Source organism: Zingiber officinale, chromosome 9B (genome assembly GCF_018446385.1).
Source record: "Zingiber officinale cultivar Zhangliang chromosome 9B, Zo_v1.1, whole genome shotgun sequence".
NCBI classification, from domain to species: domain Eukaryota; kingdom Viridiplantae; phylum Streptophyta; class Magnoliopsida; order Zingiberales; family Zingiberaceae; genus Zingiber; species Zingiber officinale.
The window spans coordinates 7,429,563-7,443,963 of NC_056003.1; the positions used below are offsets into that span (position 1 = coordinate 7,429,563).

The window sequence follows — 14,401 nt, forward strand, 5'->3', positions numbered from 1 at the left end:
AACGCGTGCTCCAATGTCGGCGTCCTTGAGCATGACCTCACCATGTGCTCCACTGATAGGTAGTAAGTAGGCACAACACAACACTCCTTTTGCTCACGGCATCATGTGGTCTTTCCTAAAGACACCTTTGTCAGTACGCTCGGAGGACACACCAAAAAAACAAAGACTGTGCCTTTGCTTCTCCCGAAGAGGCGGATTGATGCCACGGATTGTTATTTGCGATGCTTGTTTTCAGTGACTTTGCTTTCGTCTTAATCCAGTGGGGTTGTTTACTTCGTAGATTAGGTGTTTGAGAGAATGCCCAACTGGCTGTGCTCGGCGTGTCTGGTGGGTCCACTGCTTCACTCACCATCATCATGGTTTTGTTTGGATCTCATTATTTTAGTCCGTTCATCATGTGGTCAGCGTTAATTGGTCAAATCCATTGGCACAGCCATCATTAGAACAATTAAAATAGCATCATGAACTGCTCAGGTCTCTTCAACCCTACTCCATGGTAAAGATTCTATTCATTTTTTTTTTTCCTCCTTCCAAGTTTTGAATGGAATTATGGAAACATCATCAATTTGAATGGAATTTGATTTAGTGGGTGGTTTTATGACCAGGACCTCATTTAATACAAAAAAGAATCTGTTATCAGAAAAATGAGTGGTAGAATGACCAACCTTCAAAGTCACACAGACATGATGTATGATCACGCACCATCCTCCCATTCTGCTGATATTTGTAAAGTTGTGATCTTGTCTATTGGCCATTAAGTTCTTCACTGTTCACATTCTCTGAAGTTCAGATCTGTCACATTTTACAATCGGATGAGGAAATTTAGGCATAAGACACTGTAGACAGACAATTGTCTGTGATCATAGATCCTAATGCACATGTGACTCTGATTACAGCAGCATGTTTCTCCAATGCAACAACAATAAGTAAGTCTTCTTATTTTAGTGTTCTGTCCTTTGTAGCCATTGTCTGGGGCATCTTTTCTCTCATGCACCTGAATTGTACAGGGCTGGTAATAAATTATTCAGGTGAGAGACTGCCGAGAAAACCTTAAATACTTCATGCCTCACCAGATTGGGGTTGAAGGGAAGTGCTGCTTTGTCCAAAAGAACACGGGCCTAAGGGAGGTAGGAGCAGAGAAGGGTCAGAGTTTCTCACTGAAGCATATCCATTGTTTCTCCCTCATCATAGCACAATCTATCTGCTCATAGATAGTCACAGGTCAGGGTCCATATCATCTCCACTTAATTTTCCTCTTTTGCCAGTCATCAATCAGTTGTGGTTATCCTCCCTCCTCTTTGATTGCATCCGAGTCTGTAGAACTTTGAAGCAGTAGGGAATTTTCTGCATTCAAAGGTAGCATATGCTTTTACCATCTTCCTGAAACTTTTGACCTCTTTGAATTCTTGAGCTCAAGTTGAGTATCAAATTTTGCACAAGCTTATCTTGAAGCTTCATGCACAAGTTTAACCAGCTGTTGTTGTTTTATCTTCCATCCTCTATAGAGCAAGGGCAGGGCATAACTGTTGCTAATTTACACCATTTTTCCTCTTTGATATGATTGCAAATATCAGCATAACATCAATTCTTTTCAAAGTTTACTACTCATTTATATTGTTCATTTGCCTATGTTTACTGTAAATTCTTTTCCTGTCACAAGTGAAATAATGAAAAGGAAAAAGAAAAGAAAAGAAAAGTGAAGCATCGAATGCAATTATCTCTATTTATCTATAAATTAAAACAATTGCAGAGTCATGTTTTTATCAATTGTATAATCAGAAACAAATTATTCTGTCATTTTAATTAAAGAAACAACAAGTCAACCCTGTCTCACTACTTATTTTCCATTAGAAGTCAAGTTCCCCAGTAAACATGAGAAACGGCATTCACTTCTTTTCTTTTTCTGTTGAAATTGAGATTTTGCTGAGCATTTCAAGTATCCTATAATAACCAATTGTTTCCTACTAGTGGGAATCATATTGTGGGACATTTTATTGAATGTTAGTTGCATGAAATAAGCTAGACCTCAATGAAGCATGATACAAGTTCTAAGGTTGGTGGGCATTTAAATTTGATTCCCAAGCTAAGTTTTGTTTAAGATATCAAAATATCATCCTATCTCAATCAGTTAGTCCTATCAATATGAGCACATTAGCATATCTCAGTTGCATGATCATTTTTTGAGAAGTACAGCATAGCATCTGGATTTGAAGCATCTGATGAAAGTCCATCACATCAAGTGATAGATTCTGTTACAAAAGATCAACCAATAATGGTTCATAATGTGGAATCTGGAAAATGTGCAGGGATCAAGCCAAACCCTGACGCTGATAGATTTTTAGCATAATTGGAGTGAAATGTGAAGCAACCAACGTTCGCACTCAGACAAATTGGTAAAGAGAGAAAGGGAAGGCCAAGCTGCCAACGTCTTTCCCTGCAGTTTCAAAAGGATCTTATTGGAAGTCCGATCTATTTCCGTAAACGATCATGGAGAGGTTCCTGAGAAAATATGATAAAGAATGCATGAAGGTGATGATGCTGAAACATGAAGAGACCTTCAGGCGACAGGTTTTGATTCTTTTCTTCCCCTTTATAATCTTAACTTCCAAGCACAGAGACTCAAGTTAATTCTCTTATCTATCAGGTCCATGAACTCCACCGCTTGTACAGAGTTCAGAAGCTTCTAATGAGAGACATGAAGGACAATGAGTTGAAGTCACAGAGCTTCACCAATTTTACTGACCAAAAGAATGTCTCCGACTCATGTCTTCTCGGCAATAATCACAAGGAGTTTAGGCAACCGCGAAGGCAACGGGTGCTTAATCTTGAACTTCCAGCTGATCAGTACATAGAAAGAGCTGAGGAAGACGTGATGTTAGAGCTGGAAGACGGCGGCGGCATTGAATTGGCACTGACTATAGGAAACAGTTGGAGGAAGAGAGAAGAGGTATCTTTCACTTCTGATGAGGCAGCAAGCTTTTCCTCATCGTCGACTGAGACTGGAGGGTTGAAGTTAAGTGGGCATGGATGGAAGCTGCAGGGGATGGAAGAAGGAAACTTCAGCTATGACAGCAATAGGAAGAATGGATATGATATGGAAGGAGTGAGAGAGGAAAGTCTGAAGCAGCCATCTTGGCACATTCAGTGTTTGAGTCTCAAGATGGCTTGATCATGTCAGCAATTTCAGAAGTGTGTGCTTGTTTCAAGTTTCTCAGTTAATGCCAAGCATTTATTTTCTTAGATATCATAGCTCTAATGCAAGTCACGTCTCTCATTCCAACATAACAATTCTGTGTAGAGTGTTGTGATTTGTGAAGAAGTACACCACCAACGCAATAGTAAACCACTGCAATCAGAAGTAAGCCAACCACGACATATCTGCATCAAAGTGGGATTCACCAAAAAAAAATGACTCTTAACAATTCAACTTAACAGAGCATTCGTTCTATAATCTTATCAAAAAGGTCTTTATATTAATTCTTTTTAATATCGGCTAGCGTGGCAGTAGGAATTCAGCCATCTAGGGACATCGCCAAGCCCCGACCTATATCCCCTGCAGTGCAGGCATGCATCAGAGTGCTAGAAATCACAGAAACTTGAGCATTCTCGCTTTTCTGGGCTTACATCAACAAAAGCAACAGAAACTTAAGCAGTTGAGTCAATGCGTGTAGTCTTTCTTTATGTTGTAGAATAATGTTAATATTATTCGTAACCAAGTGAGCTCAGGCATGTGTGGTGAAAGATGGCTTGGAGCATATGAGGGAATAGGATGTCTTGCAATGTGGCCTCTAGAATGAGGAGAAAGTCTAGTGGAATTTTTCTCATAGGGAAGGTTGGAAGAAAAGATGATATTAGTAATTTTTTGTCTGTCTTGTAAATAGGATCGTGTTACATATTGTATCGATGTTTCTGAAAGTCGGAGATATTGTGAAAACAGAGAAGATGAAATACAATAGGACAAGGTAAAAGTTGATTGCGTGAGTGAAGAATGGCATTAAAGCAAGAACAAGTATGTGCTATAAATTTGTTGGGGACAAAATAGGTGCAAGTCAGTCTTTCCAAATTTATATAGAAAAGGATGTTCTGTAAAGAAAAAAAACAGAACCTACAAGATAAAAACCTTGTCACTCCAAGCGAATCCTAATGACTAACCGTGAAGAAAACTCTTGATATGAAGAATAACGTGAAGAAATTATCAACAATAATTATTTGAAAGATGGAATTCAAGAAAACTCTCTCACACCCTAATGAGAAGGAAAAAGCCTATATATAGGCTTTACATCAAAATTCTTCAACCTATCACAGATCATATAAAATAGGATTAGGATTATACCATATCCTATAAAATAGGATCACACACGACACGTTCTAAACGCTTAAAGACGCGGACAAAACTATCAATGATTAGACTTTCAAATTATAAAATAAATCATTTAACACGTAATAGACTAGATTAACTTAGTCTTTTAAGAACATCACTTTATAATTCAACACTCCCCCTTAAAGTGATGTTCTCATAACTAATCCAAGCTTTGATCGCAGATCTTCGAATGCACCCTTCGAAAGTGATTTTGTAAAAATGTCGGCAATATTATCTTCACTCTTAACTGCAATTATATCAATAATGTCATCGAGCACTTTCTCACGAATGAAATGATGTTCAAGTTCAATAATGTTTTGTCCTTGCATGGAAGACAGGTTGATCAATGGTTATGTGCAAATCTTCAAAGAGTCTACGAAGCCATATACACTCTTGAGCGGCATGAGCATATGCTTTGTATTATGCTTCAATCGTGGATAGAGATACCGAGCCTTGCTTTTTGCTACACCATGATATATTTGTAGTTCCACACATAAATACAAAAACCAGAAGTTGATCTCCAATCATCCAAGTCTCCACTAAAATCAGCATCTACAAATCCTTGCAAGGAAAACTCTACACCCTTCTTATAAAATAGACCCAGGTTAAGAGTAGAGTTAACATACTTTAGGATCTTCTTTGCCTCTTCAAAGTGTGGCTTCCGTGGCTCTTGCATATATCGGCTAGCCATACCGACGGAAAAGGCAATATCTGGCCTTGTTATTGTCAAATAAATAAGACTTCCCACAAGTGCACAAAAGGGACGAGGGTCCGATAAACATGTTCATGGGTGGAGCTTACATGGGCCCAGTGTGGGCAGTTGCCCACACTGGACCCGAACAAAAATATATATATATATATTATTAAGATTTTTTTTCCCTAAATCAACCCCTAACTAAACTAATCGCTCTCTTTCCCTCTTCTCACGCAGTCACGCCGAACGACCGAAATCCCCATCAGTAGTCAGTCCTTCCTCACCGCCTCCTCTTCGACTTCATCTTCCTCCCTTAGTCCCTTGGCGCCGCACTCCATAGCAAACTAAGAAGCTTAAGGTAACCCTTAACCCTAAATATTTTTTTTCCTGTTCGGCTGTTCCGAACAAAAAAACCAGCGAGGCACTTCTAAGTTCTAAATTCTCAGTGCTTCCTAACTCAATGAAACTGATTTTTTTCTTCATCAGGAAAATTTGAAAATTCTGCCTTGATACTATAGAGCAGCGTGGACCAAATCATCTTAGGGCAATCACTTTGTGCTTAACTCAGCTTGTATTTTGACAACGTTTTTTGGCCATTACCCATTAACATTGTTCCGTAAAGAATATTAGGCCTCAGCTTGAATTTTATAGAGATGAGTCAGATGACTAATTGTCAAGTTTCTTTCTGGTAACAGGATGATATCTATGCTCAACTATACAAGATTTGAGCTTGTCACTAAAACACTCAAGTCAGTTTCAAAGGGTAGAAACACTACTTAGACAATTGTATTTGCTACCATTTGCCTTGAGCTCGATTTGCCTTGTTCATAGGATAGTTAGGAACTTAGGATTACCATCAGTTGCAGGCATAGTTTGCAAAATCGCGATCCGGATCGTAGGATCGTACGATCCTACGATCCGGAAACCCAAAATCGATCCAGGATCGTGCAGAATCGTTTTTGCAGCAGGATCGCAGCAGGATCGGTAGGATCGGTAGGATCGGAGCAGAATCGGTAGAATCGGAGCAGGATCGGATCAGAATCGGAGTAGGATCGGTGGAAGCTTTGAGAGGTCATAACTTTTGACTCGGATTGAACCACGGGGCCTATAATATATCAAATTAAAGCTCGTTCAGAGATCTTTAATAAATTTCAAAGTTTATCCTTAACCATTATCTTTTTTTCATCTTATTAGAGTTTTAAATTATTTAAATATATGTTTAATTATTTTTGAGTTAGTTTTTTATCAATAATATTCTGTCATTTATTTGTCTCAAAATAATAAGTTTTTGGATGTCTATTGTCTAGTATTGTGTGGCATCAACCAGTCTTTAGAAGATTATTTCCGACATTCATATTTGAATCAAAGGATTCAATAGCTTCTGTTATATATGTTAGATGCTTTGTTGGCATTTAAATTGAATTATCTTATAAATCAAGGAAATATTTTTGACATTGTATGTGTTATTATTATTGTGTTAATAGATATTTTATATTATTTCATTTTATGATATGAAAATATAAATATTATTACTATGCGAGAATGATAGTTGAATTACAAGTTAATTTAAATTTGTACATGTAGTAATGTAATTTGATGTGTTGAGTGTAAATAATTGCATATATATACAAAATTAGTTATTTATTTATATGTAAATGAGTTTTTTAGGTATTTTTTCTAATTATTAATCATGTATGATAAAATTTTAAGGGTTTTTGGTAGGATCGTACGATTCTACGATCCGATCCTGACCGATCCGATCCTGACCCTAAATCGACCCTGCGTAGGATCGCGATTCTACAAACTATGGTTGCAGGTTTCTAACAATAGTTCTGGTTTTATAGAGATAGCCAGAGACACTTCCCCTTCTCCCAAGAGGTTGTCTTCATTACTACTTCAGACGGTAGTGTAACTTAAACTTGAATCAAGAATGAAATGAGTTGATAAATTTCTTAATTGACGATGTGCTAATCTGCTAGCTAATATATGGATATATTTGTTCAATGTTTCTATGCATTTTTTGTTTTATTTTTCATGTTTATTGGACTTGGAAACATCAGGGTTGTGCTCTGCGCTCTTTGTACGCGTTTGATATTGATTTATCTGAATCCATTCCATGTCAATGTGCTTAAATCTTAGCCTTTCTGCTGGAGTTGTCAACTTGTCATACTAATAGAAAACTAAGTTCTAAGTCTGTTTCCACAACTAATATTAGTTATTTGTATATTGTTTTGTTTTCTACCATATGCTTACAAAATTAAGAGCTACTAATGTTATAGTTTGGATTGTTAATTCATTTTTTATTTTTTTTATATTAGGAAATCACTATGTCTACAATGCATAGATTTTTTAAAAGAAAAACTCCAGAACCAAAAGAACAAAATATTGGAGATGTTATAGTTGAAGAATTTGATTTTTCACAACTACTGACAGATCCTGGACTAAGAATTCCAATTTGTTCTTATAATGCTAACATTAGTTATTTGTATATAGAAAAGGATGTTCTGTAAAGAAAAAAAACAGAACCGACAAGATAAAAACCTTGTCACTCCAAGCGAATCCTAAATGCTAACCGTGAAGAAAACTCTTGATATGAAGAATAACATGAATAAATTATCAACAATAATTATTTGAAAGATGGAATACAAGAAAACTCTCTCACACCCTAATGAGAAGGAAAAAGCCTATATATAGGCTTTACATCAAAATTCTTCAACCTATCACAGATCATATAAAATAAGATTAAGATCACACCATATCCTATAAAATAAGATCACACACGACACGTTCTAAACGCCTAAAGACTCGGACAAAACTATCAATGATTAGACTTCCAAATTATAAAATAAACCATTTAACACGCAATAGACTAGATTAACTTACTCTTCTAAGAACATCACTTTATAATTCAACACTCCCCCTTAAAGTGATGTTCTCATAACTAATCCGAGCTTTGATCGCAGATCTTCGAATGCACCCTTCGAAAGTGATTTTGTAAAAATATCGGCAATATTATCTTCACTCTTAACTACAATTATATCAATAATGTCATCGAGCACTTTCTCACGAATGAAATAATGCTCAAGTTCAATATGTTTTGTCCTTGCATGGAAGACAGGATTAGAAGTATGCTTGATTGCACTTAGATTATCTCCATGAATAGGAATAGGTTGATCAATGGTTATGTGCAAATCTTCAAAGAGTCTACGAAGCCATATACACTCTTAAGCGGCATGAGCATATGCTTTGTATTATGCTTCAATCGTGGATAGAGATACCGAGCCTTGCTTTTTGCTACACCATGATATACTTGTAGTTGCACACATAAATACAAAACCAGAAGTTGATCTCTGATCATCCAAGTCTCCACTAAAATCAGTATCTACAAATCCTTGCAAGGAAAACTCTACACCCTTCTTATAAAATAGACCCAGGTTAAGAGTAGAGTTAACATACTTTAGGATATTCTTTGCCTCTTCAAAGTGTGGCTTCCATGGCTCTTGCATATATCGGCTAACTATACCGACGGAGAAGGCAATATCTGGCCTTGTTATTGTCAAATAAATAAGACTTCCCACAAGTGCACGAAAGGGACGAGGGTCCGATAAACATGTTCCTTCATCACAACGAAGTCTTGCACTCACATCAAGTGGTGTAGATCGCTTCTTTCCATCAATCAATCCAAATTTCTCAATGAGACGTTTAGCATAGTTGAACTGAGACACACAAATTCCCTGTTCCAGATTTTCAATTTGCAACCCAAGAAAATTTTTGAGCTCCCCAAGTTTCTTCATATCAAACCGCAACGAAAGTTCTTCTTGAAGACGAGTGACCTTTGCATAATTGCTACCTGTTAGAATTATGTCATCCACATACAACAGAATAATCACTATGAGTCCTTGACATTTCTTGATAAAGAGACTTGAATCTGCTTCAGAAGCTACGTATCCACAGAATCTTAAATATTCTGCAATTTTTTCATACCATGCACGTGGAGCTTGCTTTAATCCGTAGAGGGCCTTCTTCAACTTACACACAAAATCCGGATGATATTCAGACACAAATCCAAGCGGATGATCCATATAAATATTTCTATCAAGCTCTCCATATAAGAAAGCATTTTTAACATCCAACTGCCACAATTTCCAACCCAGGCTGGCTGCTAATGCTAGAACAATACGTACCGAAGTCATTTTTGCCATAGGGCTAAATGTTTCTTCATAATCTTCCCCGTACTTTTGAGAGAAACCTCGAGCTACTAGCTTTGCTTTGAATCGATCTATGCTCCCATCATCCTTCCTCTTTATTCGAAAGACCCATTTACATGAAACTGGTTGTACTTCAGGGGGTTTAGGAACCAAGTCCCACGTCTGATTTTTCTTAAAGCATCCATTTCTTCTTTCATGGCAGCTTCCCATTCTTTTACTCCTTTAGCTTCATCATAAGAAGAAGGTTTGTCATCATCAATAGGATTAGCAAAGAAGCAAGAAAAATTTGTGACAAAATTATCATCTCTATAACGAGACGGTCGCACAATATTTCGTCTCGGGCATTGGTTGATTGTCTCCTCCTGAGAACCATCGTTTTGAATAGAACACAAGTTCTCCCTTTCTCCTTGATTTTCTTCATTAGATACATTTTCTGATCTATGGGATAATGACAAAGTTACTGTATCATTTTCTTCCTTATAGACATATGTAGAGTCATGGACAGAAATCTCATCAAAGATAACATCACGAGAAATAACACATTTGTTAGTCGTAGGATCCATACACCGCCGGCCTTTTCTTTGTTCGTCATAACCGACGAAGATACATCTAATTACTTTGGCATCCAACTTACTCCTTTGAGACTCAGACATATGAACGTAGCAGATTGAACCAAAGACTCGAAAATACTGCACGTTTGGTTTAACACCGAAGAGCAATTCATAAGGTGCCTTATTATTGGTTGGACTGAGTGGCACCCGGTTAATAACATAAGCTGCACACTTCATACCTTCTGCTTATAACTCCTTGGATAAATTCTTCGCATGCAGCCAACATTTGCAGGTCTCCACAAGATGTCTAATTTTTCTTTCAGTCATACCATTTTGTTGTGGCATCTCTGGATAAGACATTTCTCTTTCAATGCCATTATTTCGGCAAAATGAGAATAATTCATTGGAACAGAATTCTCCTCCATTATCTATCCGTAAAATTTTGATTTTTCTACACAATTCTCCTTCCACAGTTTCTTTGAATTCCAGAAATCTTGAAAATACCTCTGATTTGTGTTTCACAAAATAAACCCATGTGAACCGCGTATAGTCATCCACAAACAACAACATATAGTGAGATCCAGAATAAGAAGCAGTTAGAGTAGGACCCATCAAATCACTATGGATTCGTTCCAGGGGAATTGTGCATCGTGAATTTGAGCTCTCAAAAGGAAGTCTATGTGTCTTTCCAAATTGACAGCCTTCACAAATTTTGTCATCCTCAACCTTTGATAGATCAGGCAAACCATCAACTAATTTCCTCTGAATCATAACCTTCAACTTAGTCATGTTTAGATGACCAAGTCTTACATGCCACAAGGAGGAATTATCATTGCTACTCATCTTTTCAATGTATGAATTTGATGCAGATAGAACAAATAAATCATTTACACGCGTACCAGTGTGAACAACGTCTACTTTAATTTCTTTGACGTTCCGAAAAAACTTCACATCTTGCGGTCCAAAGAGCACGAAGTTTCCAGCATCCACCGCATTTGCAACAGAAAAAAGATTCTTTTGTATCCCCAACACATATATGATATACACTTTTTAGTGTAATTGATTCTCCACGATTGTTGTCAATAACAACAGTACCTTCTTTCTGAATTTTATGAATTATATTATCAGCGGTGATAATACCCTTGCCACTATCATGTAACTGAGAACATGAAAAAGTTGATTCGTCTCCGGTAAGATGATGACTGCAACCAGAATCTACAATCCATTCATTTTTGGGTGGATGCTTTGTGTGAGAAGTTCCTTCTACTATTAAGCATGTTTTCCGTTGAGTATCAACAATATCAGTAAGGAAACAATTCTTCCAATCATCTTCTTTTTCAGATTCTTTGGCCACATCGGCCAAATTTGCATAGTTTTCTGATTTCAATTTAACTCGACAATCCTTTCTAAAATGACCAAGCTTGTCGCACCTGTAACATTTGAACGTCTTCTTAGGTGCATTTGAATGATCTGGAGTACCTTCTTCTATCTCACTTTTTCTTTTATAAAAATTCCCTTTTTTAACAAACAAGACACTCTTTGACTCCTCCTTAATATTCATTGTAGCCATTTGTTTGGCCAACGATTCCTGTGATGAGAGCAGATTTTCAAGTTCTTCTAGTGATGGTTGTTGAGCCCATCCTTGAATTGAAGTGATAAATGGAGTATACTCAGGCTGAAGACCACGAATAATATATCGCTTCTTTCTTGCTTCCGAGATTCGTTCTTCAGGATTTAGAAGAGAAATTTCTGAACATAAATTTTTTACTTTGAGAAAATATTCAGAAATAGAGATACCATCTTGCTTTGCATCCACCAACTCATTTCGAGCATTTTGAATCGAGCCTCATTCCTTTTATTGAACAACCGATCGAGAGTTTGCCAAATTTCACGGGCAGACTGACATCTGATTACATGCTCAAATATTCCATGAGAAATGGTTCTCTTCAAAACAAATTCTGCCTTAGCATTTTGTTGCTTCCATTTCTTAAACGCTTCTACGTTCTCGGTGATATTTGCCGGAGCGACAACTCCATTAGTGGAAACGACATCCCACAAATCTTCACCGACCAGATATGACTCCATACATGTCTTCCAGATTCGATAGTTGGACTGATTCAATAATTCCAAACCAAGTCCCGCTACATGACTAGTGCCTTTCATATCGAGAGAGCAAAAACCTTCTTCACGAAAATAACTTAGCTCTGATACCATGTAAAGAAAAAAAACAGAACCGACAAGATAAAAACCTTATCACTCCAAGTGAATCCTAATGGCTAACCGTGAAGAAAACTCTTGATATGAAGAATAACGCGAAGAAATTATCAATAATAATTATTTGAAAGATGGAATACAAGAAAACTCTCTCACACCCTAACGGGAAGGAAAAAACCTATATATAGTCTTTACATCAAAATTCTTCAACCTATCACAGATCCTATAAAATAGGATTAGGATCACACTAGATCCTATAAAATAGGATCACACACGACATGTTCTAAACGCCTAAAAACTCGGACAAAACTATCAATGATTAGACTTCCAAATTATAAAATAAACCATTTAACACGCAATAGACTAGATTAACTTAGTCTTCTAAGAACATGCATCACTTTATAATTCAACATGTTCATACTACTGGCTTTGTTATATCAATAAAATTTGTTGATTAAATCACTAGTATTACATCAGTAGAACATACTTCTATTTTGAATGCCACCATTGGCTTTGTTTGGAGATGTTTTTTGCTATTATGTCCTATTTGAGCTATAGTAACTATATTAACAAATTAATGATTAGATCTCAAGAACATTAAATCCAACAATTTGCAATCAGATTGTGTAATTTACTGAAAAAAAAACGAAGCCTTGGAAAAGCTGCTACATTTTTATGCCACGAATGTGTTTCCAAAGTTTGTGCTTCGTTAATAAGAAAGCTTGAGCAAGGAACATAGAAGTTATAGTCAGCTTAACAACCTTATCATGGAGTTGTAGATATGGACTTGCGCGATCATCAATTTCAAAGTAGAATATGTAAGAGACTGATCTTGGTTAGCAAACATGTAGGACATGACGAGAATAGCTTTAAGTAACATGTTTCTGAAATATGAATGATCTTCCACTCAGATCGCTGTGTCAAATTGAGCGTTAAGCAAAACTGGAACTTGATGCTCCTTTTTGTAGTTGAATCACAAAAGTATCCTCTTTGGTTGCAAGGGCAAGATTTTGTGCATTGAGTGAGCATCCACATACTAACTCTAACAGAAACCTCACATATATGCTGGGCAACCTTTTCTATCACATTATGCAAAAACTAGTTTATCTTCTTATCTTATACGATATTCTTCTTCTGCTATCTTGGAACGTCTACTCTTCCTCTGGTTCCTGTTTATCTTCCATAAGTATTGGCTATACATCATGTTAATTAACTCTTACATTGAGGTCAGACCATTGTACTCAATTAACAATGAATCAAGAAGCACCTGGAACTATCATGAGTTTGTGATTTCTGGCATATACGTCTGGTAGATGGGTGCTATCTTGTGCATTTCCTGTGATATTGACTGGAAAACAAGGGTGCAGTTTCGATGCTCGTGATGAATTTCCTGTGATATTGACTGTAGGTAGATGGCCTTTTTTTTATTTTTAGCCTAGCCATTGTGATAGAGTGATCTCAGTCTAGTACTGCTGTCTTCAGGCCGTTCAGTCGAAATTGTTCGGAGTCTTCTCATGGTTAGGCATTATGGCAAGCATGTTGCAAAAGGTAAGAGAGCATGATGTAAAAGCAAGCTTAATTATACGATTCAACTAAGCCTTGAAACAGAAAAAGAAATGGATCAAAGACAGTAATTCTTTTTTGAGATATCATCTTGCGTGTGATCGATGCTTCTCCTTTCTTTTACAACATGCTTTAACGTTTTGGTGATTTGCTTTTCTGTCCCCATTTGCCAGGTTCTGGGCAAGCTCATTTTCTATACGAAGTGGAGCATGACATCGCAGTCAGATGCTTCCAGTGGGACGATACCCGTAGCTTTACCATCAGTTAGCTCATCCTTTAAAGCTTTTGAGGGACCAGAACACAGAATGTCTTGTAGAAAGAAACTACAACACTAAGCTCTGCAGATAATCTGATTATATGGGAGAAAACCTCAAGCATCGGATTCATCATGTTTGCTTCTTCCTTTGCTGAGTGTGAGGGGCATCAAATCTAATATCTCTGCAACAGGACGTTGAACATTGGATCCTCACTCATTGTGTCTGCTCCCTTTGGCTCCCCAAGGACACACTCTCATAAAACGAACACGGACCCACAGGAAGCAAAGAGCAAAAGCATCGATGCGAATAGATGAGGAAGCTTCTCAGAGTATGCATGGAAGAACCACATGGGGAGCCTTTAAGTCACCCACGACAATGCAGCAGAAGCATGCAGCTCAAGCAGTGAAACCGGGCCCTTGTGCCGTGTTACGTGACCGATCAAAAGGCTAAACACACCCTTGTTTTCAGCAATTAAGGGCAGCCTGTGGACCTCATCCATGGACAAATGATGCAGGAAAGCTGAAAAATAAAAAAGGTTCAGCGAAAGCCAGCCA

At 37.3% G+C, this 14,401-nt stretch overlaps 1 protein-coding gene across 5 annotated transcripts; it reads left to right on the forward strand.

Moving 5' to 3' along the window:
- The first annotated feature begins 722 nt into the window (after nt 1-722).
- On the forward strand, nt 723-3,242 carry LOC122022441. Of its 5 annotated transcripts, none has more exons than XM_042580446.1 (4): nt 723-926; nt 1,008-1,221; nt 2,307-2,568; nt 2,645-3,242. In XM_042580446.1, exons 3-4 carry the CDS (start codon nt 2,488-2,490, stop codon nt 3,167-3,169), a joined length of 606 nt encoding a protein of 201 aa, XP_042436380.1. In that variant the 5' UTR covers nt 723-926; nt 1,008-1,221; nt 2,307-2,487; the 3' UTR covers nt 3,170-3,242. The 5 variants fall into 5 exon arrangements, with proteins under 5 accessions (XP_042436380.1, XP_042436382.1, XP_042436385.1 ...); XM_042580448.1 differs by having other exon boundaries at nt 1,029-1,221; XM_042580451.1 differs by lacking the exon at nt 1,008-1,221.
- Nucleotides 3,243-14,401: the final 11,159 nt, after the last annotated feature.

Excerpts from the sequence above, each read along its gene's own strand:
- LOC122022441 (XM_042580446.1), top strand. The coding sequence starts at position 2,488 with ATGGAGAGGTTCCTGAGAAAATATGATAAAGAATGCATGAAGGTGATG. Across the intron at positions 2,569-2,644 it reads AAGAGACCTTCAGGCGACAG|GTCCATGAACTCCACCGCTT; the intron begins GTTTTGATTCTT and ends CTTATCTATCAG.